This window comes from Schistocerca piceifrons, chromosome 2 (genome assembly GCF_021461385.2).
Source record: "Schistocerca piceifrons isolate TAMUIC-IGC-003096 chromosome 2, iqSchPice1.1, whole genome shotgun sequence".
Taxonomy (NCBI): Eukaryota; Metazoa; Arthropoda; class Insecta; order Orthoptera; family Acrididae; genus Schistocerca; species Schistocerca piceifrons.
Window position 1 is genome coordinate 354470522 of NC_060139.1, and position 24533 is coordinate 354495054.

Here is a 24533-nt window from a genome sequence, read left to right on the forward strand (position 1 = left end):
TTCAAGGTGTCATTAAGATGAAGGACAGCCACACCTCATATTAATATCCACAATAGGCGATAAAAAGTTCATTTTGTAAAAAGTACGTTTCACTGAATCCATTTCCAAACAGTTGTTCAAGCACCTACTTAAAATGAGAGTGACAAAAACTAATTACAGTGACCGAGAAACTAGCAATTACTTTTGTGAAATCGGAGTGGTGCGTGACGCACGCATACTCGGGTGGTGGGCAACGGGGTAGCTTACACCTTCTCCCCTAGAAAAAAAAATAATAATAATTTTCACAAACCGAAATCTGATAGTGCCCTTCCACACAGATCGAAGTATCAGTTGGGTATCAGTCTGAAGAAAGGCGGCACGTGTATTGCATACTGACTAGTACAGGTAGCAAATGTAGTCAGAATCATTTTTCCTGAAATCTCAAAACTATGTCGCCGTTCACCGCGAAACCTACCCAAGTTACCGCCACCTCCCCGTCCCTCACCATCACAAATCCTGGGCCTGGCTACGCTCTTCGCATGCTCATACCTATCTAAATTGCGCAAGGAGCAAGTAAAACACATCCATCATTCTAGAAAATGAATTTCAGCTCTTATTGCGTTGCATAAGGCAGAATAGGCGTCAAGATGTGGCACAACTCACAGTGAAGATCAGTGTTGGGGTAGGCACATGTGATTCATATCATATACACTGCCCGATAAAAAAGTGTAGCACCCAGAACACATGGTCGGATATGAATGTAACTTCGTACACCTACACACCATCGGCATATATGTAAACCATTAGAACTGTAATTCTTTGTGGCACGTACACGGCCACCGGAATGCATTGGTGTTGTTCGTGTTTGGTGTTGTTATCAGGACTGGTAGTATGTATAACGGGCGTGAACATCGTCAGATGCTGAGTGATTTCTATGAAGGACACGCAAATGCCTCGTAACCGTCTGAAACAGAGCTATAAGCACCTGACAGATCTTGAAAGTGGCCTCATTGTCTGTCTCCATTTGGCCAGTTGGTCGAGCTGTGCATTATCTAGATTCGTGGGGCATTCGGATGTAACAGTGACGCGACTGTGGACAGTAAGGGAAAGTGAGGGCAGCCATACTCATCGTCAAGGATCCGCTCAACCACATATGACCACTACAAGGGGGGATGGCATTATTGTCCATGAAACACATTGTAACCGCTTCACATCTGTTGACAGGGGAATATATAGTCATGTCACATACTGTGCATCCACTAAAATAATGCGAAAGGCCCTGGCTGAAACTGAGAGTTTGGATGTAGTGTCCGTTTGATTTTGGGTCAAAGTGGCTCGGACAAAAATGTTCAGCGTAATGCACCTGTGTGTTACCGTACGCCTGATAAACAGTATTATCACTGACTTACTCAACATGTACCATATCTATGGGCCCCATAAAAAAATAAGTTCAAAAAATGGTTCAAATGGCTCTGAGCACTATGGGACTTAACTTCTGAGGTCATCAGTCACCTAGAACTTAGAACTACTTAAACCTAATTAACCTAAGGACATCAGACACATCCATGCCCGAGGCAGGATTCGAACCTGCGACCGTAGCGGTCGTGCGCTTCTAGACTGAAGCGCCTAGAACCGCTCGGCCACAGCGGTCGGCTGTGTTGTACATTCCACACCTACTGCTATGCAAAGACTCTCCTGCTTCAATGCCTTGAGTATCGCATTTATGTCTTTACAGAAGCCAGAAATCCCGTTTTTGGTGACGCTCCCTACATTCCTTTTCCGGAGAAGGAACCAGTAGAGCTGCATTGTTGAACGTAATCCGAGGAACCTGCACCAGAAAAAAAAACTGCGCAGTTCCGTTCTACGCACGGACTGAGAGTTGCGATCCTAATGGCCTACTGCAACCAGCACTATTCGCTATGTCCAATAGCCGTCGGATAACAGCTGCCTGTGGTATCTTGCAACTGCCTTCGCTCTTCTCTTTCCAACAGCTGCCTAAAGACGTCTGTGGAAAGAAAAGCATTCTGTCTCTTTTCGGCTTCATTGCAGAGATCGTACTGGTATTGGAGTCTTTCTGTTCGCCCTCTATAGTAGAGCATCCTTGTGCAGTTGTTCCTCTCTCCTCCGTGAACACCTTTATTGCTTATTTACCTCTTGATGAATATTCGGACGTCGACGACCGAAACTTTAAAATGTAATCACCTGATTTCATATCAAATATTAATTTGTAGCTTTTCATTTCTTTCATGTTTCTGAAAGTTATGGCGCACCGACTTTTACTATAAATAAATCTCTACGAAGTTTCACTTTTTGTTGGTTAGAGAATAAGAGAAGGACGAAAAGGGTGAAAATGCATAACTGACACTATATCACTTACATTACTGATAAATTTAAATGCCTCCCACAGCTTTTAGAGAATTGGTCTAAAGTGAAATCTATGCTTAATGGCGATGATACTACAATATTTAGTAACTTGTATTCTTTTTTCTATCTTCTCAGTATTTACAACAACGATATAGCCCACCAATGCACGTTACATAGTTGAAATTGTCTGAAATACATAGAATTATCACGCTAAAAGGGAATTTCTAGGACTTGTAGTGATTATTGATTTGACCTGAGCTTAGAGACAAGTGTAACTTTTCGACTGCTGCTTAGTCCCCGGTTTCATTCCCAGAAAATGTTTAGAATGGAATAAAATTCTTCGATAAAGGTGACCGAAGACATCCCATGTAAGAAATAACCCTCAATGCGCCAACGACATTGTGAAGAGAGCCGACGAGCGGATAAAGATGCAGGGCACTCTCTTGCCCTTGGGATGCGAAAACAGCTGATGAGTGCGGAACAGTCAGTAATGATATTCGGCATGAGTATATAAAAGGCAATGGTAACCACTTCATTAAAGACAGATTATGTGTATTCAAGGAAATGTGGCCTGTAACGCAAAAGAAGTGTCGTGATGACCTTTCGATTGGTAAAAGTTTCCGGGATAGTCCTAAATTCAGATATCTGGAGCCCTAGTTCCAAAGAAAGGACAACCACGAGAAACAGACTGAAGAAACAACGAAAGAGTAGCATTCTACGAGATAGAATGCCACACGTCTGAATATGGTGAGGAAACCAGAACATCTGAAAAGGGAAATGCAGAGCATCAGTATAGACGTACTAAGGAACTGTGAAGTAAAATGTAAAGAAATAAAGAAGACACGAATTTATATAATGGGAGTAAGATCAGTTATAAATCGGAAGTTAGGGCATAGCGTGAGTTGCTGTGAACAGTTGAGTGATTGGTTTATTCTTGTCAGAATCGAGAACAAACTAACATCAGTTACACTAGTCTAGGTATAAATGCCGACGTCATAAGCAGGAGATTGTAAGACAGAGTGTACAAGGGCACTGAACGTTAACTCAATATATAGAGGGAGACGTAAATCTAATAATGGCTCTGAGCACTATGGTACTTAACAGCTGTGGTCATCAGTCCCCTAGAACTTAGAACTACTTAAACCTAACTAACCTAAGGACATCACACACATCCATGCCCGAGGCAGGATTCGAACCTGCGACCGTAGCAGTCGCGCGGTTCCGGACTGCGCGCCTAGAACCGCGAGACCACCGCGGCCGGCAAATCTAATAATCGTAGGGGGTTTGGATGATATAACAGGAGAAGAGATATGAGACAGAATTGCTGGAGAATAAGTGTTCGGTGGTAGAAATGAAAGATGAAAAAAGCTACTTAAGTTCTGAAGCAAATTTCAGCACACAGTTTGAGAATAACAAGACAAGGAGATTAAAGAAATGGCAGTTACTTTACATGGGTACGGGCGGATTAAATCTGGTTTACATAATGGTCAGACATAGATTCGAAAATCAGAGTACTGGAGTACTGAGGAATGGTAAAGTGCATTTCAAGCTCTTTAGACTGTCGATAACGCAATACTGTGTACCACAGTTTCAGTTAAATTGAAGAGTAACTGAAATCCGTAAAAAGGGACAATCACAGAAGTTGGAGATACAAATGTAGGTATCATAAATTTAAAGGCGGAAAACCGTGGGTAGCAGAAGAAGTGATAAATTTAAAAATCAGTAAAATAAAGACATACAGCATTACAAGTCACGTAGAACATCAGTATGACGTGCAGGAAAGTTAATGCGAAATAGATGCAGAGAAAACGTGAAGATATCGAAAAGAACTGAGTGTCTAAAGGAGAGACGCAGCTTATAAAAAAGTCAGAATAGCTGCCTGTGAAATTAAAACTAAAGGCGTCAACATTAAAAGTGCGAAAGAAATTCCATTTTTTCATGCTGAGGAGAAATTAGGAGTGCTAGAAAGATACTGACAGAAGTGGAGCTCTGAACACAATTCGTGAGTTTGGCCTGGGTAGCTCAATCAGGAAAAGCATTGCCCATGAAGTCATGGTTCCGGGTTCAAGTCCCCGTCCTGTGCAGAGCTTCAGTTGGTTGACTTGGGGGAGGGGACCAAACAGCGAGGTCATCGGTCCCATTGGGTGAATGCCCTTTCAAAGGAATCATCCCGACATTTGCCTAAAGCGATTTAGGGAAATAACGGAAAACCTAAATTAGGATGGCCGGAAGCGGGTTTGAACTGTCGTCCTCCCGAATGCGAGTCCAGTGTGGTAACCACTGCGCCACCTCGCTCGGTGCACGGTTTCGACCTGCCAGGAAGTTTCGTAATAGCGCATTCTCTGATGCAGACTGAAATATTAATTGTGGAAGTATTATTTTGTTCCTGTGTCTGTTTTCTCCGGTTTGGACACCATGCACCGAACGATTGAGATGCGCCTTGTATTTATTTCGGTGATGCCAAGTTGCGACATAAACACACTGCGTCATTAATATAACTGCTGCTATAGTATTACTGTCTGTGCATAAATGTGTATATTTTTTCACTATTTGTAATGATGATAAATCTTTCTATGTGTACTTTCTATATGATAAATTGCTAATTATATTACTGATTAATGCATAGGAATTGATTGGTAAAAATATATCATTAGGGAAGGATGAGCTGGAGAGAAATCGGTCTGCGTGCATGAGGTGGTTAGCGAGCCAGAGTAAAAGGTCTAACGGCTAGTAGTGAGCGCGCAAACAGAGGGATGGCTACCAAACAGTCGTTAGTCTTTGCACTGTCAACACCGTGGAGTGGGAGCGAGGCCAAATTATCTGCAGGTTCACTGTAAATGAGTTACGAATGGACGCATTACCATCTTATTCAAGCATGGAATGTTTATACAACGCTCTATAACCTTTGAAAGTGGAGATGCTGTATATCTGTATTACAGCAGTTTGTGTGATAACCGACGCTTTCCCCTTACCAACTGATGCAATCACCGCTGCAGCTCAACGCATCGTCGCCTCCACGTAATTAGGCATAGGAAAACTGAAGGGTTAAAACTGATACCCGTATTTCAATTCCGAATAACCGGTATTCTGGTATTTCATTTATGTCGGTTATAACAGGTGGTTTTTTTTTTTATTTTTTGCTAACAACCAAGTAAAAAACCGAAATATCAGTTAACGATAATAGCAGTACTAACATATTTCATTTTTAATTAAACCATATTTTAAAAAATTAGATAATTTTTATTCATAAAACTAGCTTTTGTTTGAAATATTGCGTTATTTTGGAAAATGTGTAGAGCGATCAGTGCCGTTTTAATAATAATGCCAACAGAGACGAGCAACAAACTCGTGACACAAGAATTGGTACTGCATTGCTGAGACAATAACATCCAGGTTGCCGTCTGACACGGCTTGAGGTACGCGTGTACGTTCAGTGTGTGAGACTTACCACCACTGCTCTATACGGTAGTTTCTCGCTGTCGTCGCCAGACATCCATTATACTGCACAATGACATCAACCCCTGTATGGTAATATTTTTATGAAGTGAGTGGTAATGAATCACGGTGCTCCATTTGCTTAACAAATTACAAGTCTGACTACGATTTCTATGAAATAATAAAAAAGAAAGGAAATTATGTTAACAATAATCAATTAAAAACTTAACAATTTATTCATGTTATACAAAAAAATATATATTGTACCGGATCTGCCGCCTGTGTCTACATAATATGCCTTCATCTGCGAGTAGCAGTTGAAAACCGATAAATCAATACGAAAAATAGAGTTCTTCTAATTCAATTTTCACCATTTAGCACTAACTGTTCGTAATGCCCGGATAGTGTATGATCTCTGATTATAACTTTATTTTTAACAGAGTTTCAAAAATTAAAATCAATAGGAGAATACTGTTGGTTTTTTGTAGTGTTCGAACACTTATCAGTTCTCAAGACAAGCAGCGAACTGTGGACAGATTAAATTTTCTATTACACACATCAAAAAAGTTTTGCATCACCTCGGTTCGGAGGGTTCCGGATCCTGTATAGAAAATTGAAATAGAGATCAACATAAACATCATTTCCGCCCTTTTTATTGCTCATGAAAACCACACATTGCATGTTGTACCACCATACAGCGAGACATTCAGAGGTGGTGGTCCAGATTGCTGTACACACCGGTACCCCTAATACCTAGTAGCAAGTCCTCTTGCACTGATGCATCCCTGTATTCGTCGTGGCATACTATCCACAAGTTCATCAAGGCACTGTTGGTCCAGACTGTCCCACTCCTCAACGACGATTCGGCGTAGATCCCCCAGAGTGGTTGTTTGGTCACGTCGTCCGTAAACAGCCCTTTTCATTCTATCCCAGGCATATTCGATAGGGTTCATATCTGGAGAACATGCCGGCCACTCTAGTCAAGCGATGTCGTTGTCCTGAAGGACGTCATTCACAAGATGTGCACGATGGGGGCGCGAACTGTCGTCCATGAAGACGACTGCCTCGCTAATATGCTGCCGATAAGATTGCACTATCGGTCGGAGGATGGCATTCACGTACCGTACAGCCGTTATGGCGCCTTCCACGACCACCAGCGGCGTATGTTGGCCCCACATAATGCCACCCCAAAACAGCAGAGGACCTCCACCTCGCTGCACGGATACCTCCAAACACGTCTCCCACAGTTTTCTGGTTGAAGGCATATGCGACACTAATCGGTGAAAAGAACGTGATGCCAATCCTGAGCGGTCCATTCAGCACGTTGTTGGGCCCATCTGTACCGCGCTGCATGGTGTCGTGGTTGCAAAGGTGGACCACGTCATGGGTGTCGGAAGTGAAGTTGCGCATCATGCAGCTTATTGTGCACAGTTTGAGTCGTAATATAACGTCCTGTGGCTGCACGTAAAGCATTATTCAACATGGTGGCTTTGCTGTGAGGGTTCCTCCGAGCCATAATCCGTTGGTAGCGGTCATCCACTGCAGCAGTAGCCCTTGGGCGGCCTGAGCAAGGCATGTCATCAACAGTTCCTGTCTGATTAAAACTGTGTGCCCGACCGAGACTCGAACTCGGGACTTTTGCCTTTCGCGGGCAAGTGCTCTACCATCTGAGCTACCGAAGCATGACTCACGCCCGGCACTCACAGCTTTACTTCTGCCAGTATCTCGTCTCCTACCTTCCAAACTTTACAGAAGTTCTCCTGCAAACCTTGCAGAACTAGAACTCCTGAAAGAAAGGATACTGCGGAGACATGGCTTAGCCACAGCCTGGGGGATGTTTCCAGAATGAGATTTTCACTCTGCAGTCACTTCTGCCTGTATCCGGGAAAGGCAAAGTTCCCGAGTTCGAGTCTCGGTCGGGCACACAGTTTTAATCTGCCAGGAAGTTTCATATCAGCGCACACACCGCTGCAGAATGAAAATCTCATTCTGGAAACATCCCTCAGGCTGTGGCTAAGCCATGTCTCCGCAGTATCCCTTCTTTCAGGAGTGCTAGTTCTGCAAGGTTCGCAGGAGAGCTTCTGTAAAGTTTGGAAGGTAGAAGACGAGATACTGGCAGAAGTAAAGCTTTGAGTGCCGGGCGTGAGTCGTGCTTCGGTAGCTCAGATGGTAGAGCACTTGCCCGCGAAAGTCAAAGGTCCCGAGTTCGAGTCTCGGTCGGGCACACAGTTTTAATCTGCCACGAAGTTTCATACCAGCGCACACTCCGCTGCAGAGTGAAAATCTCATTCTGGAAACATCCCCCAGGCTGTGGCTAAGCCATGTCTCCGCAGTATCCATTCCTTCAGGAGTGCTAGTTCTGCAAGGTTCGCAGGAGAGCTTCTGTAAAGTTTCGAAGGTAGGAGACGAGATACTGGCAGAAGTAAAGCTGTGAGTGCCGGGCGTGAGTCGTGCTTCGGTAGCTCAGATGGTAGAGCACTTGCCCGCGAAAGGCAAAGGTCCCAAGTTCGAGTCTAGGTCGGGCACACAGTTTCAATCTGCCAGGAAGTTTCATATCAGCGCACACTCCGCTGCAGAGTGAAAATCTCATTCTGGAAGCATCCCCCAGGCTGTGGCTAAGCCATGTCTCCGCAGTATCCTTTTTTTCAGGAGTGCTAGTTCTGCAAGGTTCGCAGGAGAGCTTCTGTAAAGTTTGGAAGGTAGAAGACGAGATACTGGCAGAAGTAAAGCTGTGAGTGCCGGGCGTGAGTCGTGCTTCGATAGCTCAGATGGTAGAGCACTTGCCCTGAAAGGCAAGGATGTCGAGTTCGAGTCTCGGTCGGTCACACAGTTTTAATCTGCCAGGAAGTTTCATATCAGCGCACACTCCGCTGCAGAGTGAAAATCTCATTCTGAAAGTTCCTGTCTCTTTGTATCTCCTCCATGTGCGAACAACTTCGCTATGGTTCACTCCGATATGCCTGGACACTTCCCTTCTTGAGAACCCTTCCTGACACAAAGGAACAATGCGGACGCGATCAAACCGCGTTATTGACCGTCTAGGCATGGTTGCACTACAGACAAAACGAGCCGTGTACCTCCTTCCTGGTAAAATGACTGGAATCGATCGGCTGTTGGCCACCTCCGTCTAATAAGCGCTGCTCATACATGGGTGTTTATATCTTTGGGTGGATTTAGTGACATCTGTGAGCAGTCAAAGGCACTATGTCTGTGATACAATATCCACAGTCAAGGTCTATCTACAGGTTTTTGGGGAACCAGGCTGATGCAAAACTTTTTTTTTATGTGTGTGTTTGCCTACTTAATTTAATATTTTGACATCTATGGGTCCTGAAACTGAGTCGGTCAAAATTTTTCAACCTATGTTTCATTCGTACTTTTATCACAGGAAATAATGGGAATAAAAAACCAAAAACCGGTTATTTCAGAAACTAGTTATTTTGTGCCGTTTTAACTGTCGGGTTAAAATAACGTGGAAAAATCCAATATAACCGAAAACGATTGTTTCAGTGATAAACGCTCCCTACACTTAACCTACTGTTTCTTTACACATGTAAAAAAGCATGAATCAGTATATTCTTTAACGTGGTCTAATAGATTTGTCAAATTTAATCATCGTATGATACGAGAAAGTTATTGACCTTAGTCATATAACCAGCACTAGGATGCTTTTTTTCCTTATCCTTGAAGTTATCTAAGTGTCCATAGTGTCAAATCTAATCACAAAAGGACTATATGATTTTGTTAATAAGAGCAACTTTGGTTCATGATGTGGGTTCCTGTAGTCATGTCCTAGTTCATCAACCACGGGCAACGTATGAGTGGCCAAGTAAGTGGTCCCGACAGTCGGGATACCAGTTACTTTGGAATAAGGCTGGGCATCTCGGACATATTCTGAGTCGTAGTCACCTTTGAGCTCATACGGCAAAGACTACCAAATCCACCGGTTAGTCCCTCAACCGTTAGGGGTAAAACTCAATGGGACTCGGGGCAAGTAAGGCTAGCAACCTGCTTCCCTGGTACTTTAAATATGATGCTGGCAACAATCAGAGAAAAACGCCTCAGACCTTTGGAGGTCACGGAGTCCCACCTCTAACTGACAAACCAGGGACTCCTAAGATACGACTTGGCAAACAAACGGTAATGAGATGGGGAGCTATTAATATCAATGGGGGCTACTCTGGGAAGAAGGTAGAGCTGGAAGAGGCTGCAAGTAAGATGGAGCTGGACGTTTTAGCTGTTAGTGACATTCGGGTAAGGGGTGAGACAGAAAAGGAAGTGGGAGAATACAAAGTCTACCTGTCAGGAGTCAAAGCAGGAATAGCACAATGGGGTGTAGGGCTTTACATCAGGAAAGAAATGGAACGCGAAACAACTCTTGGATTTCTGTGCCAGTATGGGCATAGTAATCACAAACTCCTTTTTTAAACGTAAGGTATGTAAACGAACGACTGATGTGGATAGATTTGACAGTGTCTATCAAGAAAATTAGGATTGTGTCAGTATATTAGCATTGTGAAGGGACAGATCAAGATAAGATGGTTAGTTTTTATGAGGCACTCAGTGATGTAGTTGTTAGAGTAAAGGACAAGGACAGTGTACTGCTCATGGGTGATTTTAATGCCAGGATTGGAAATCGAACAGAAGGGTATGAAAAGGTTATGGGTAAATTTGGAGAGGATATGGAGGCCAACAGGAACGGGAAACAACTCTTGGATTTCTGTGCCAGTATGGGCATAGTAATCACAAACTCCTTTTTTAAACATAAGAACATTCACTGGTAAACTTGGGAAGGCAGGGGAACCAGATCTGTCATTGACTATATAATAACAGATCAGGAATTCAGGAAGGCTGTGAGGGACACACGTGTATTCAGGGGATTTTTTGATGACACTGATCATTATTTAATCTGCAGTGAAATTGGGATTGTGAGGCCGAAAGTGCAGGAGGTCAGGTCCATATGTAGGAGGATAAGAGTGGAGAAACTTCAGGATAAGGAAATCAGGCACAAGTAGATATCAGTGATCTCAGAAAGGTACCAGTTAGTTGAATGTAGTCAATTACAGTCATTAGAAAAGGAATGGACAAGGTACAGGGACACAGTACTAGAAGTGGCTAAAGAATGTCTTGGAACAGTAGTGTGTAAAGCTAGGATGAAGCAAACAGCTTGGTGGAATGACACAGTCAAGGCAGCCTGTAAAAGGAAAAAGAAGGCGTATCAAAAATGGCTACATACTAGAACTCAGGTAGACAGAGAAAGTTATGTTGAAGAAAGAAACAAAGCCAAACAGATAATTGCAGCATCCAAGAAGAAATCATGGGAAGACTTTGGAAACAGGTTGGAGACTTTGGGTCAAGCTGCTGGAAAACCGTTCTGGAGTGTAATTAGCAGTCTTCGAAAGGGAGGTAAGAAGGAAATGACAAATATTTTGGACAGGTCAGGAAAACTGCTGGTGAATCCTGTGGATTCCTTGGGCAGATGGAGGGAATATTTTGAAGAGTTGCTCAATGTATGTGAAAATACGATCAGTAATGTTTTAGATTTCAAGGTACAATGGGATCGGAATGATGGTGGAAATAGGATCACATTTGAGGAAGTGGAGGAAATGGTCAATAGATTGCAGTGCAATAAATCAGCTGGGGTGGGTGAAATTAAGTCGGAACTCATCAAATACAGTGGAATGTCAGGTCCTAAATGGCTACACAGGGTAACTGAAATGGCCTGGGAGTCGGGACAGGTTCCATCAGACTGGACAAAAGCAGTAATCACACCAATCTTTAAACATGGAAACAGAAAAGATTGTAACAACTACAGAGGTATCTCTCTAATCAGCGTTGTGGGTAAAATCTTCACCGGTATTGTTGAAAGGAAAGTGCGAGTATTAGTTGAGGACCAATTGGATGAAAATCAGTGTGGGTTTAGGCCTCTTAGAGATTGTCAGGACCAGATCTTTAGCTTACGGCAAATAATGGAGAAGTGTTATGAGTGGAACAGGGAATTGTATCTGTCCTTTATACACTCCTGGAAATGGAAAAAAGAACACATTGACACCGGTGTGTCAGACCCACCATACTTGCTCCGGACACTGCGAGAGGGCTGTACAAGCAATGATCACACGCATGGCACAGCGGACACACCAGGAACCGCGGTGTTGGCCGTCGAATGGCGCTAGCCGCGCAGCATTTGTGCACCGCCGCCGTCGGTGTCAGCCAGTTTGCCGTGGCATACGGAGCTCCATCGCAGTCTTTAACACTGGTAGCATGCCGCGACAGCGTGGACGTGAACCGTATGTGCAGTTGACGGACTTTGAGCGAGGGCGTATAGTGGGCATGCGGGAGGCCGGGTGGACGTACCGCCGAATTGCTCAACACGTGGGGCGTGAGGTCTCCACAGTACACCGATGTTGTCGCCGGTGGTCGGCGGAAGGTGCACGTCCCCGTCGACCTGGGACCGGACCGCAGCGACGCACGGATGCACGCCAAGACCGTAGGATCCTACGCAGTGCCGTAGGGGACCGCACCGCCACTTCCCAGCAAATTAGGGTCACTGTTGCTCCTGGGGTATCGGCGAGGACCATTCGCAACCGTCTCCATGAAGCTGGGCTACGGTCCCGCACACCGTTAGGCCGTCTTCCACTCACGCCCCAACATCGTGCAGCCCGCCTCCAGTGGTGTCGCGACAGGCGTCAATGGAGGGACGTATGGAGACGTGTCGTCTTCAGCGATGAGAGTCGCTTCTGCCTTGGTGCCAATGATGGTCGTATGCGTGTTTGGCGCCGTGCAGGTGAGCGCCACAATCAGGACTGCATACGACCGAGGCACACAGGGCCAACACCCGGCATCATGGTGTGGGGAGCGATCTCCTACACTGGCCGTATACCACTGGTGATCGTCGAGGGGACACTGAATAGTGCACGGTACATCCAAACCGTCATCGAACCCATCGTTCTACCATTCCTAGACCGGCAAGGGAACTTGCTGTTCCAACAGGACAATGCACGTCCGCATGTATCCCGTGCCACCCAACATGCTCTAGAAGGTGTAAGTCAACTACCCTGGCCAGCAAGATCTCCGGATCTGTCCCCCATTGAGCATGTTTGGGACTGGATGAAGCGTCGTCTCACGCGGTCTGCACGTCCAGCACGAACGCTGGTCCAACTGAGGCGCCAGGTGGAAATGGCATGGCAAGCCGTTCTACAGGACTACATCCAGCATCTCTACGATCGTCTCCATGGGAGAATAGCAGCCTGCATTGCTGCGAAAGGTGGATATACACTGTACTAGTGCCGACATTGTGCATGCTCTGTTGCCTGTGTCTATGTGCCTGTGTTTCTGTCAGTGTGATCATGTGATGTATCTGACCCCAGGAATGTGTCAATAAAGTTCCCCCTTCCTGGGACAATGAATTCACGGTGTTCTTATTTCAATTTCCAGGAGTGTAGATCTAGAAAAGGCATTTGACCGGGTTCCTAGGAGGAAGTTATTGTCTGTTCTACGAGATTATGGAATAGGAGGCAAACTTTTGCAAGCAATTAAAGGTCTTTGTATGGATAGTCAGGCAGCAGTTAGAGTTGACGGTAAATTGAGTTCATGGTTCAGAGTAGTTTCAGGGGTAAGACAAGCCTGCAACCTGTCTCCACTGTTGTTCATATTATTTATGGATCATGTGTTGAAAACAGTAGACTGGCTGGGTGAGATTAAGATATGTGAACACAAAATAAGCAGTCTTGCATATGCGGATGACTTAGTTGTGATGGCAGATTCGATTGAAAGTTTGCAAAGTAATATTTCAGAGCTAGATCAGAAATGTAAGGACTATGGTATGAAGATTAGCATCTCCAAAACGAAAGTAATGTCAGTGGGAAAGAGATATAAACGGATTTAGTGCCAAATAGGAGGAACAAAGTTAGAACAGGTGGACGGTTTCAAGTACTTAGTATGCATATTCTCACAGGATGGCAACATAGTGAAAGAACTGGAAGCGAGGTGTAGCAAAGCTAATGCAGTGAGCGCTCAGCTACGATCTACTATCTTCTGCAAGGAGGAAGTCAGTACCAAGACTAAGTTATCTGTGCACCGTCTAATGTTTCGACCAGCATTGTTGTATGGGAGCGAAAGCTGGGTGGATTCAGGTTACGTTATCAATAAGGTTGAAGTTACGGATATGAAAGTAGCTAGGATGATTGCAGGTACTAGTAGATGGAAACAATGGCAGGAGGGTGTCCACAATGAGGAAATCAAAGAAAAACTGGGAATGAACTCTATAGATGTAGCAGTCAGGGCGAACAGGCTTAGATGGTGGGGTCATGTTACACGCATGGGAGAAGCAAGGTTACCCAAGAGACTCATGGGTTCAGTAGTAGAGGGTAGGAGGAGTCGGGGCAGACCAAGGAGCAGGTACCTGGATTCGGTTAAGAATGATTTTGAAGTAATAGGCTTAACATCAGAAGAGGCATCAATGTTAGCACTGAATAGGGGATCATGGAGGAATTTTATAAGGGGGACTATGCTCCAGACTGAACGCTGAAAGGCATAATCAGTCTTAAATGATGATGATGATGATGATGATAGCAACTGAAGTGATTTAAATATGAGTAAAAGCACTCTTCACGTTAAACAAAGATTTTCTTTCTTAAATTGCGTAATACGAACTGTAAATTTATTAATTGAACAAAATAACTAACTTGCTATTTCATTATGTTCTGAAATCATTCTTGAATGCGCAGTTGATACAAAGGTTGAACTTCGTGAAACGCATTGCTGCTTTAAGACCATTCTAAATCAATGTTATCATGTGTTATCCTATCGACAGGGCCCCCATGTTATAGAAGTAGGTAAACTTCTCTCTTGATTACATATCGTCAGAGAGACATACTTTCAGAGTTAAGCGGTCCAGTAAAACATGTTTTGTGATGGAGAGGTATGCTGGTATGTTAATACCTCATTGTAGTGAGCCATACACAAGCGATTGTTAGTGACTGATTTGGCGAACTGCTCTCAGTCCTAGAAGGTTCCATTTCATCTAATAAATCACCGAAGCCTAACAATTGTTAACTCTTATTTCAAATTTAAATGTCCGAATTGGATTGGTGACGTAATTTTACCTCGTTAGGATTAATTACAACTCCTAAGTAAACCTATTTTCAGTTACTGCCTTCTAATCTATAGGCCTATTCCCCTGTACAAAATAACGTGTTTTGGAAAAGAAAATAATTGGCCGATTGGTTAAAATCGTTTAGTTTCACGGTAAGGGTCACAAATACTGTAAAAGAGAGTCGCCAACTTACTCCTATTATAAGAGATATTATAAAGTGTCGTTCTTACTGTTGCTGTTGTAGCCTTCAGTGCGAAGACAAGTTTGATTCAGTTACTGGAACCTACATCCATTTGAATCTATTTACTGCAGTCACATCGTGGTCTCTTTCCACATTCTCTTCACCCCATACTTTATCAAAATGTACCATGAATCTCATTTCTCCTCAGTTAGATTCAGTACAACCTCATTAGTTATTCGATCTACCACTCTAATCTTCAGCATTCGTGACATCAAATTTCAAACGATTGCGTTTTCTTGTTGTCTACACTGCTTATCATCATTTCACTTCCATACAATGGTACACTCAAAACGAATACCTTCAAGAAAGACTTCCTAACACTTAAATTTACATTCTACGTTAGCAAATTTCTGTTTTTTGTAAACCCTGTTCTTGCTAATGTCAGTCTACTTTTTACGTCCCTTCTGCTTCGGCCATCGTCAGTTATTTTGTAACTCATCTCCTATTCTGCTGCTGTTAGTGTCTCATTTCTGGATTAATTCCCTCAGGATCGCCAAATTTATTAGACTAACTTCCATTACCCATATTTTACTTTTGTTAATGTTCGTCTAATTATCTCTTTTTAACGCAATATCTAGTCCGTTAAACTGATCTTTCAAGTCCCTTGCCGTTTCTGACAGAATTATAGTGTCATCGGCAAACCTCATAGTTTTTATTTCATCCCTTTCTAAATTTCAGCTTTGTGTCCTTTATTGCTCGCTTATTGCACACAATGAGTAACGTTGGGGATGGTCTACATAACTGTCTCATCCCTTCTCAACTATTTCTTCCCTTTCATGCCCTTTTACTGCAGTATCTGCAGTCTGGCTTATATACAACTTGCTCATAATCTTTCGCTTTTTTCATCCTTATACCTTCATAATACCACAGAGTGTACTCCAATCAACAGGGTCAAAAGTTTTGTCTGAATCTACAATTGGTGTAAACAGAGGATTCACTCTCTTCAACTTAGCTTCTAGGATACATTGTAGGATTAGTGTTGGTTAGTGCGTTCTTCCATATCTAGTGGACCCACACAGATCTTCCCCGAGGTCGATTTCTACCGGTCTTTCAATTTTGTGTAAACAGCTCCTGTCAGTATTTTGTAACAGACGGTTACTAAACTGAGGGTTCGGTAATATTCCCATCTGTCAGCACCTGTCTTCTTGAAGTGTAAATATATCGCCCATCATCTACATCCTGCATACCTGGTGGAGTAATTATGTTATTCTCATACTACTACTCCTCCTTCTTCTTCTTTGACTTTCCCCATTAAAGATTAGCAGTTCTCTACTTCCAGCAGTCTCGGCTACTTCATTCAAAAGCTGTCAACTCCTTCTCCTCCATTGCTCTATTAATATTTAATTCCCATGACAAAGATTTAGATTAGATTAGATTAATTATTCATTCCATAGACCCACAAAAGACGGGATCCTCCTGGGTGTGGAAGATGTCAGATAAACACATTACAAAAATGTAATTAGAAAAACTTGAGTTTCATTAATTTTAATGATCCTCAGTCAATGAACAGTAAAATTATGTACATGAATTAAAATTAAACTTCTAATATTTACAGGTTTAATACTTACATCAGCTTTCATTAAATCCATCATTCGTACAGTAGCTAGTTACTTGGCTATTTCAACCAAGTATTGTCAAAAATTAAAGTAAATTATTCATTTCAATGAGCCTCAGTTAAGAACACTCAAACTATGTACAAGATTTAGAAATAAATTTCCCTGTTTACAGACTTAAGACTTACATCTGCTTTCCATGCATCCATCATTCACACAGTAGGTAGTTACTTGGCGGTTACAACCAAGTGTTGTCAAAAATTAAAGTATAATAAATTTTAATTAAAATTGTCTACTGCACTTGTTGAGAAAATCATGGATGGAATAGAAGGAGTTAGCCACCAAAAATTCTTTTAAATTATGTTTAAATTGTGCCTTGTCTGAAACTAAACTCTTAATGGTTGCTGGTAACTTATTGAAAATATGCGTTGATGAATACTGGACTCCTTTCTGGGAAAGAGTAAGTGATTTTAAATCTTATTGTATATTATTCTTATTCCTAGTATTGATACTGAGTACTAAGCAGTTAGCTGGAAAAAGAGATGTATTATTTACGACAAAACTTCATTAAGGAATAAATATGCTGAGAGGCTGTGGTTAGTATGCCCATTTCTCTGAATAGGTTTCGACACGATGTTCTTGGATTTACACTACATATTACTCTTATTATACGCTTCTGTACTCTAAAAAAGGTGGCCGTCTTCATTTAGTTCCTGTCGGAGCCATTATTAACATCCTCTTAGGACACCTGTCACTGCTCAAACCACTGAAGACTGTCATCCTCCAGTCTGTTTGTTGTGGACTGCGTAGCTTCAATTTTCCCCTATATTTTGAATGCTTTACTGTTATCTTCATGGGTGAGCAGCAGGCATTCTTTCACGAAATATAATCCCACTGTCCTGGTCTTTCCGTTCTTTTATTCCTAAATGGCCACATTTCTGCACCATATATTCTCAATAATACTATGGAATATCCTTTTATTGGTCTGATGACTAATGTTATCACTCCAAATGAGTCCACGTAGGGACTGGTCACTCTTTTACCCATCTTTCTCACAGGTGCCGTACCTGGAATTTCATAAATAGGGTGAACAAGAACTCCACAGATAAACTTTCAGGGTTGATAGTACAGACTAAATGTATGTCTAGTGGATATGGATCTGGAATGTTTATATCAAGAGCTATGGACGCTGGTTCATCTTCACCACTGAGAGGGGCGTCTCTCCTAGAGAAAGCTTTTTGCTTTCCATATTTTTAGAGATGCAGTATGGACCAAAAGAAGAAAAAAATGTCAAGTAAACATGGGCTCTAAAGTGCTTACTCTACGATCTATGAGCGCTTGTTTAGTAGAAGTATTTCACACTATCGAAGATGAACAAATGTTCATAGCTCTTAAAGGTATGCATTTTAAAGTTCATATTTGTAGAGGTGACACAGTTGTTAACACACTGGACTCGCATTCTGGAGGGCGACGGTTCAAATACTCGTCCAGCCATAGTGATTTAGGCTTTCCGTTATTTCTCTAAATCGCTTGAGGCAAATGGCAGGATGGTGCCTTTGTGAAGGGCACGGCCGTCTTTCTTCCCGTCCTTTCGCGATCCGAGCTTTTGCTCCGTCTCCAATAAACTCGCCGTCGACGGCACGTAAAACTCAAAATATTCCTTCATTTTCAATGAATATTATAGAACCTAAATATTTAAGATTTGTACGTTTTTTTAAATTTTTTTCATCTTCGTGAACTAAATCCGTTGTTTATTTACCAATACGCAGGTACTCTCTCTATTCGAAATTAAGTTTTAGACACAATATTGAGTATTAATTCTGCAATTTATCCAGAATGTGTTCTATATTCATAACCCTGTTTGTGAAATTACGTGAGCATCTGACGATTGCTTCAGGGATTTATTTATTTATTCTTCACAGTTACAGCCTAGTGTCTGAAAAACTAAAATAAGCCATACGAATATTATTTTCTTGGATAATAATAATTTTATATTTTAACTCTATTTACTTCTGATATTTAATTTTTTGTAATACTGCAACTATTTCTACAACTACATAATTACAATAAAATCCTTAATCAGTGCAAAATGATATAGAAAAGATATCCGATTGGTGTGAAAAGTGGCAGTTGACCCTAAATAACGAAAAGTGTGAGGTCATCCACATGAGTGCTAAAACGAACTCGTTAAACTTCGGTTACACGATAAATCAGTCTAATCTAAAAGTTGTAAGTTCAACTAAATACCTAGGTATTACTATTACGAACAACTTCAATTGGAAGGAACACACAGAAAAAGTTGTGGGGAAGGCTAACCAAAGACTGCGTTTTATTGGCAGGACACTTAGAAAATGTAACAGACCTACTAAGGAGACTGCCTACTCTACGCTTGTCCGTCCTCTTTTAGAATACTGTTGCGTGATGTGGGACCCTTACCAGACAGGACCGACGGAGTACATCGAAAAAGTTCAAAGAAAGGCAGCACGTTTTGTACTATCCCGAAATATGTGAGAGAGTGACACAGAAATGATACAGGATTTGGGCTGAACATCATTAAAACAAAGGCCTTTTTCTTTGTGACGGAATCTTCTGACGAAATTCCAATCACCAACTTCCTCCTCCGAATGCGAAAATATTTTGTTGACACTGACCTACATAGGGAGGAACGATCACCAAGATAAAATAAGGGAAATCAGAGCTCGTACAGAAAGATATAGGTGTTCATTCTTTTCGCGCGCTATACGAGAGAGGAATAATAGAGATTTGTGAAGGTGGTTCTATGAACCCTCTGCCAGGAACTTAAATGTGATTTGCAGAGTATCCATGTAGATGTAGATGTAGATGACCCATCTACTAACACTACTATAAGCACTAGAGAATCTGTTCTGTGATTGTACATTCAACCTGTAGATGGTTGTTTCCTCAACTGGATCCGCTCTCACACTATTTCGGCCTACACTCATTGTCTCCTGGATTCCTTGAGCGTCGGTCAGCACGACAGCAACGTTTCCACTAACAAGCGATTCCACTAATCACTGTTACGTCTTGAAATCCACACTTCCATGACCACTTACACCAACGCAGTGTACATTCTTGAGAAACTATTAAATTCGTTGGTCGCCGACCCCAGCTGTCGTCTCCTCGTCTGCAGAGTATGTGATCTTGCTGGGACCACAACAAGTGGACGTATAGTTGAATGCCTTTCTGGATGCTGCAGCGGCAAAATTGTCGGAGATGCGCCAGCTCAACTCGCTCCTTAGTGCTGCTTTGGGATCCAACATCCTTAATGCCTCACGCCCATTACGCGCCACATCTTCGTAGAACGCCCAGTGTTCTGGTGTACCCATATTGCCGCAGGCGCAGCTATATCAGTCTTTTGATTTTCTATAAATACGTAGCAGTCAGGTAATTTATCGATCCAATCGACAGGCTAAGAAATCTCATTTTTAGTCTTTCCTTGATGTCAGGGGGAAATTAATATGGTCTCCTGCCTGTGCTTGAAGTGTCCCATTAATTTTTGCTACAGTTTTAAGAAGCGATCTTTTATCAACCTTTTCGTATCGGCCTCAGTTCCAAGCATCTTTCGTACTTACATTTGACTGCCTTTCTTTTACCAGTAAAAGTCTTCGCTTTTCCTCATTTCCATGGGTATATTCCTAGAATTAGAATTCGGGGTAACGCATTAGGCGCCCGTCAACCTTAATAGCACTCCTCGTTGAACTTTTCTCACTAATTAAGCGGGCTACACTATCTCAATCTATGAGCCCAAAAGCTCGCACCATATCCTGCGATTGATGGTAATAGAGATTGGTGGTACGTCCTGATTGTTTTCAAGGAAGCCGAAATTACCTATTTGCAATGATTATAATTGATTCATCACGTTCGTGCCTTTCCTGCCTGCTTCCTGTATATGATGTGCAAAGGCACGACATCCAGAAATACTCCTGACTATCTCGTGAATGAGCTTCTCGTAATCGTTACATTATTAAATTTTATTTTAAGGTTTCTTGCTAGGTTTCATTTCAGTAGTAACTTCGTTGTTTTGTGAGGCAGCCCTCAAGTTCATGATGTCTTCTGAAGTCACCACTTAACGACGTACAGCACGTCATCTGCAGATGATATCAGTCTGCTTATGTCCGCGCCGTCTGTAACATCTGTAATATGGACTCCAATAAAGCATTTGAAAACTCTGGTCCACACGTTGATCTCTGCGTACAGCCATTTGTTATTGTCTTCGTTTTTTTCTGTCCCGGGTATATTAAAAAAGAATATCACCCGTGGCAATAATCTCTCAGGCACTTGTACAGCGCTTCTGGACACTCGAACTTCCTAAGACGACCAAAGAAAGACGACCACTATAGGTTATCGAAAGCGCCAGCAATATCCATCATCATCGTTAGAGCGGACGTAGAATGAGTATATGTCGCTAGCGAAATCGCCTATAGTCATTTCCACAAGAAAGTGTACGCCGTTATCTGTATGAAGTAAAAGACACCTTTACAAATATATGTTTATATGTAGATATATGTTATTACTAATTGCACATCTACCTAATAATTAATCCAATCGCCACCATTATAGATTATAGTTGGGCTCTTTTTTGGCATGCTTTTCATGAGATTTTCTGCCTATTCTCTCGGTAACGATCTGCATATCGTCCTAATTTTATATGACAGCTGCTTCAAAGTATATATTGGCTTCCCTTTAAGCTTCATCTTAATATAAGACCAAACATATTCAATCGGATTTGCATTCGGCAAGATCGCAGGACAGTCCATCGTGGACACCTCATTGTCTTGTTTCCGCGGTTTATACAGACGGCTGCGATGTTTCTGATCATTATCCTCTTGAAGCACCAACTTTGCCTCGTTTGAAACAAATATCTGCATAATGGATCTCGGAAGGCATTTTTGATAAATATTGTACATTTTTTCAGCGTTTAAATTGGCTGTAAATGAGTGCAAATAGCCAAAACTCCGTTTAGATAAATATCCCAAAAAAAAGGTTCAAATGGCTCTAAGCATTATGGGACTTACCATCTGAGGTCATCAGTCCCCTAGACTTAGAACTACTTAAACCTAACTAACCTAAGGACACCACGCATCCATTCCCGAGGCAGGATTCGAACCTGCGACCGTAGCACCAGCACGGTTCCGGACTGAAGCGCCTAGAACCGCTCGGCCACAACAGCCGGCAAACATCCCCAAACATGCACTTTTAACGGGTGCTTGACAGTCCGTTGGAGCAAATTTTCACGCTTCGTACGAAAAAGGAGACCAGGCCCAAAAATGGTGAGTTACAAGGAACATTGCTCGTGACGCTTTAGGTATTTTGCACTGATTGTAAAATGCAAGCGACAGAACAAAATATTTAACTCTCACGCTGTTTATCTACACACTGTGCAAAATCACATTGAGTACAGATTCGAGAACATTACCGGAGATGACACTGCGAACGTTACATTTAAAATTATGGCGTACACTTTCTTGTGGAACTGATTGTATTAACTGTGTCTTCAGTTGACTTGGCACTTCTAAACTCCCACTGCTGAAGGCTCATACCGTATAGCAGTCTATGATCTCGTAATCTCTTGCATAAGACATGTCCGAAAGAACAGACACAATATCCATATAAGTATATAGTTCTGGCAATAGCGGCCATGACCTTCCTTTTCTGTGCAGATGCACACATATTCCCCGAACTCTTACGGGACTTGGTAAGAATGTCTTCCACGAGTAATGAGTGTGTTGGGGTGGGACACTACGAAAGCAGTGTGTGGACATACAAGGTGAGAATGTGGGTCTCACGGGAGGCGTGTGCGAGATAGTCCCTGCAGTCGCGCTATCCTCTGTGCCCACGGTGGCTCTGATGGATAGAACGTCTGCCATGTAAGCAGGAGATCCCGGGTTCGAGTCCCGGTCGGGGCAGATATTTTCACCTTTCCCCGTTGATATGTATCAATTAATATAATTCTAATTACTTGCATAATACTTTCTCCGCAAGGGAACTCAGTTATTCGTCGGTAATGCCGTCTGCTGCATGTGTCGTATTGGGTTTAGTTCAGTCGCATTTTCTCGTGTCGTCATTCGATGACGGATCGACAGGTCGCTGGACCGTTCAATACTGTCCTGTTTGTGTCTGTGTGCTGTCGCAGGGCCTGTGCGTGTCGTGCCTGTTCTGCTTCGCGAACGTGGACGTGCACGGCGCGTTGCGTCCGCTGCTGTGCCGGCTGTGGGGGCGGCAGCGAGCAGCCTCGATGCACACGCAGAGCCGCGACGTCTGCGTCTGACGCCGCCGGCCAGCGCGCCGACACCGCATCTGACGCCAGGCCGGGGGCGGCGCCGGCGGCGGGGGCGGCGCCAGCCACGGTCGCAGCCGCAGCCTCCGTTCTCCGGAGCCGCCGCCGCCTCCGCCTCTGCTGCGCCACGCCGTCAGCGTCGTCTGACGCCGAGGCGCCTGCCTGGGACGTAGCAGACAGACATTCTTGTAGCTCGACAGGGGCTTCTGGTGCGCTGGCAAGTGACTGCGTCTTGTGATTCCTTAGGACAGACAGACAATAAACATCTCTGACAGTGCATTGTCATCGTTCCCGCTTATGTAACGTTAGGAATATATAGACAGGTAGCTGATCAAGATGAATTTCGCTACAACTTGAAACTGTTTGTGTTCACAGACTTATGTTCTTCGCTTGTGCTGCTGTTCGGCTAAGACACGTGTGAGCGTCTCAGGAACCATCTCAGAGTTTCAACTTTACAGGCGCTCTGTTTCTTTTGCAAACAACCGAGACGTTATGAAACTGTTGCACTGCTTCCGGATCGCGTCTGAAATGGATCATCTTACGATTTCCGTTCACTCACTGTCAAATCGTATTGCAGTTTCCCACCCAGACCTTAAGACAATTTATGAAAATCTTAGACAGTCTAGCTATTGTGTACGTCCAGTATTCTCAAATCAGGGGCCGCGACCGCAGCGGAATCGCGTCAGTCTTCAGCAATCACTTAATCATTGGAAGAAACTAGTTTTAGGAATGTTTTAGTCTTCCAACGGCTGTAAAAAAGAACGACCTCTGAAACGGTGCTCGGAGTTAAAAAATAATATAATCCTCTTTTTGTATCAGTTAGATTGTGAATATTTCAATTTCTGACACTATCCAATTTGACTTTTCAAATTATGCAATCTGACATTTATACAAGGTGATTCAGCTGCCCCTACCGATGTCGTTTTATGCAACCCGCAATGTTATATCTGGCCTTCAAAACCACACTAAAGATAGTCATACTCTCTCGCTTGCTACACGTAAACTGTTTATTATACAGAAAAATTAACAAAAACTTTTTGTAGGGACTTTTATATAGTTAAATTTTGTACTGGGTCACGTTTTCTCTAGAGGCCGTAGTATTCGAGTTATCCAAGAAAAACCTACAAAAGTAAGCTTCAAACGCATCCCCACTCCCACACTCAGACTTCATCAGTTACGATATCTAGTATGTAGTTCATGGCACTCCCTCCTACCACTGTACAAAATATTGTTGTTTCGCTATCAACTTAGTCGAGTCACTTACAAATTGTAAAACTGACTTCAATTATTATTGGTTCCTCCGTCTTAAGGATGCTGCAATTAAGTAAAGAGAATTTTACACCAGATGCTTTTCGCTTTTGTTTACAAAGCATCTTCTGTGGTAATTGGTGTTTCTGCCTCTTGTTACATATTTACCAAACCATAGCTTCTTCCCTCGTAGTTAGCAGAGGCTGATGACGAAAGAAACTTCGCTACACATATACACTGGGCAGTTTTTGACCTTTTGCACTTTTTCTTACACTGCATTTGGGTTATTTATACTTACCCTTACTTTTGAAAATAGGACTG

At 42.8% G+C, this 24533-nt stretch overlaps 1 protein-coding gene across 1 annotated transcript in view; it reads left to right on the top strand.

Annotated features, from left to right (window-relative positions):
* Positions 1-23111, top strand: part of LOC124775376 (calcitonin gene-related peptide type 1 receptor-like) — a 39907-nt gene extending 16796 nt beyond the window's left edge. Inside the window, exons 3-4 of the mRNA XM_047250210.1 lie at positions 22821-22949; positions 22995-23111. Coding sequence (XP_047106166.1) covers positions 22821-22949; positions 22995-23111 — 246 coding nt within the window. The remainder of the gene's footprint in view (positions 1-22820; positions 22950-22994) is intronic.
* Positions 23112-24533: the final 1422 nt, after the last annotated feature.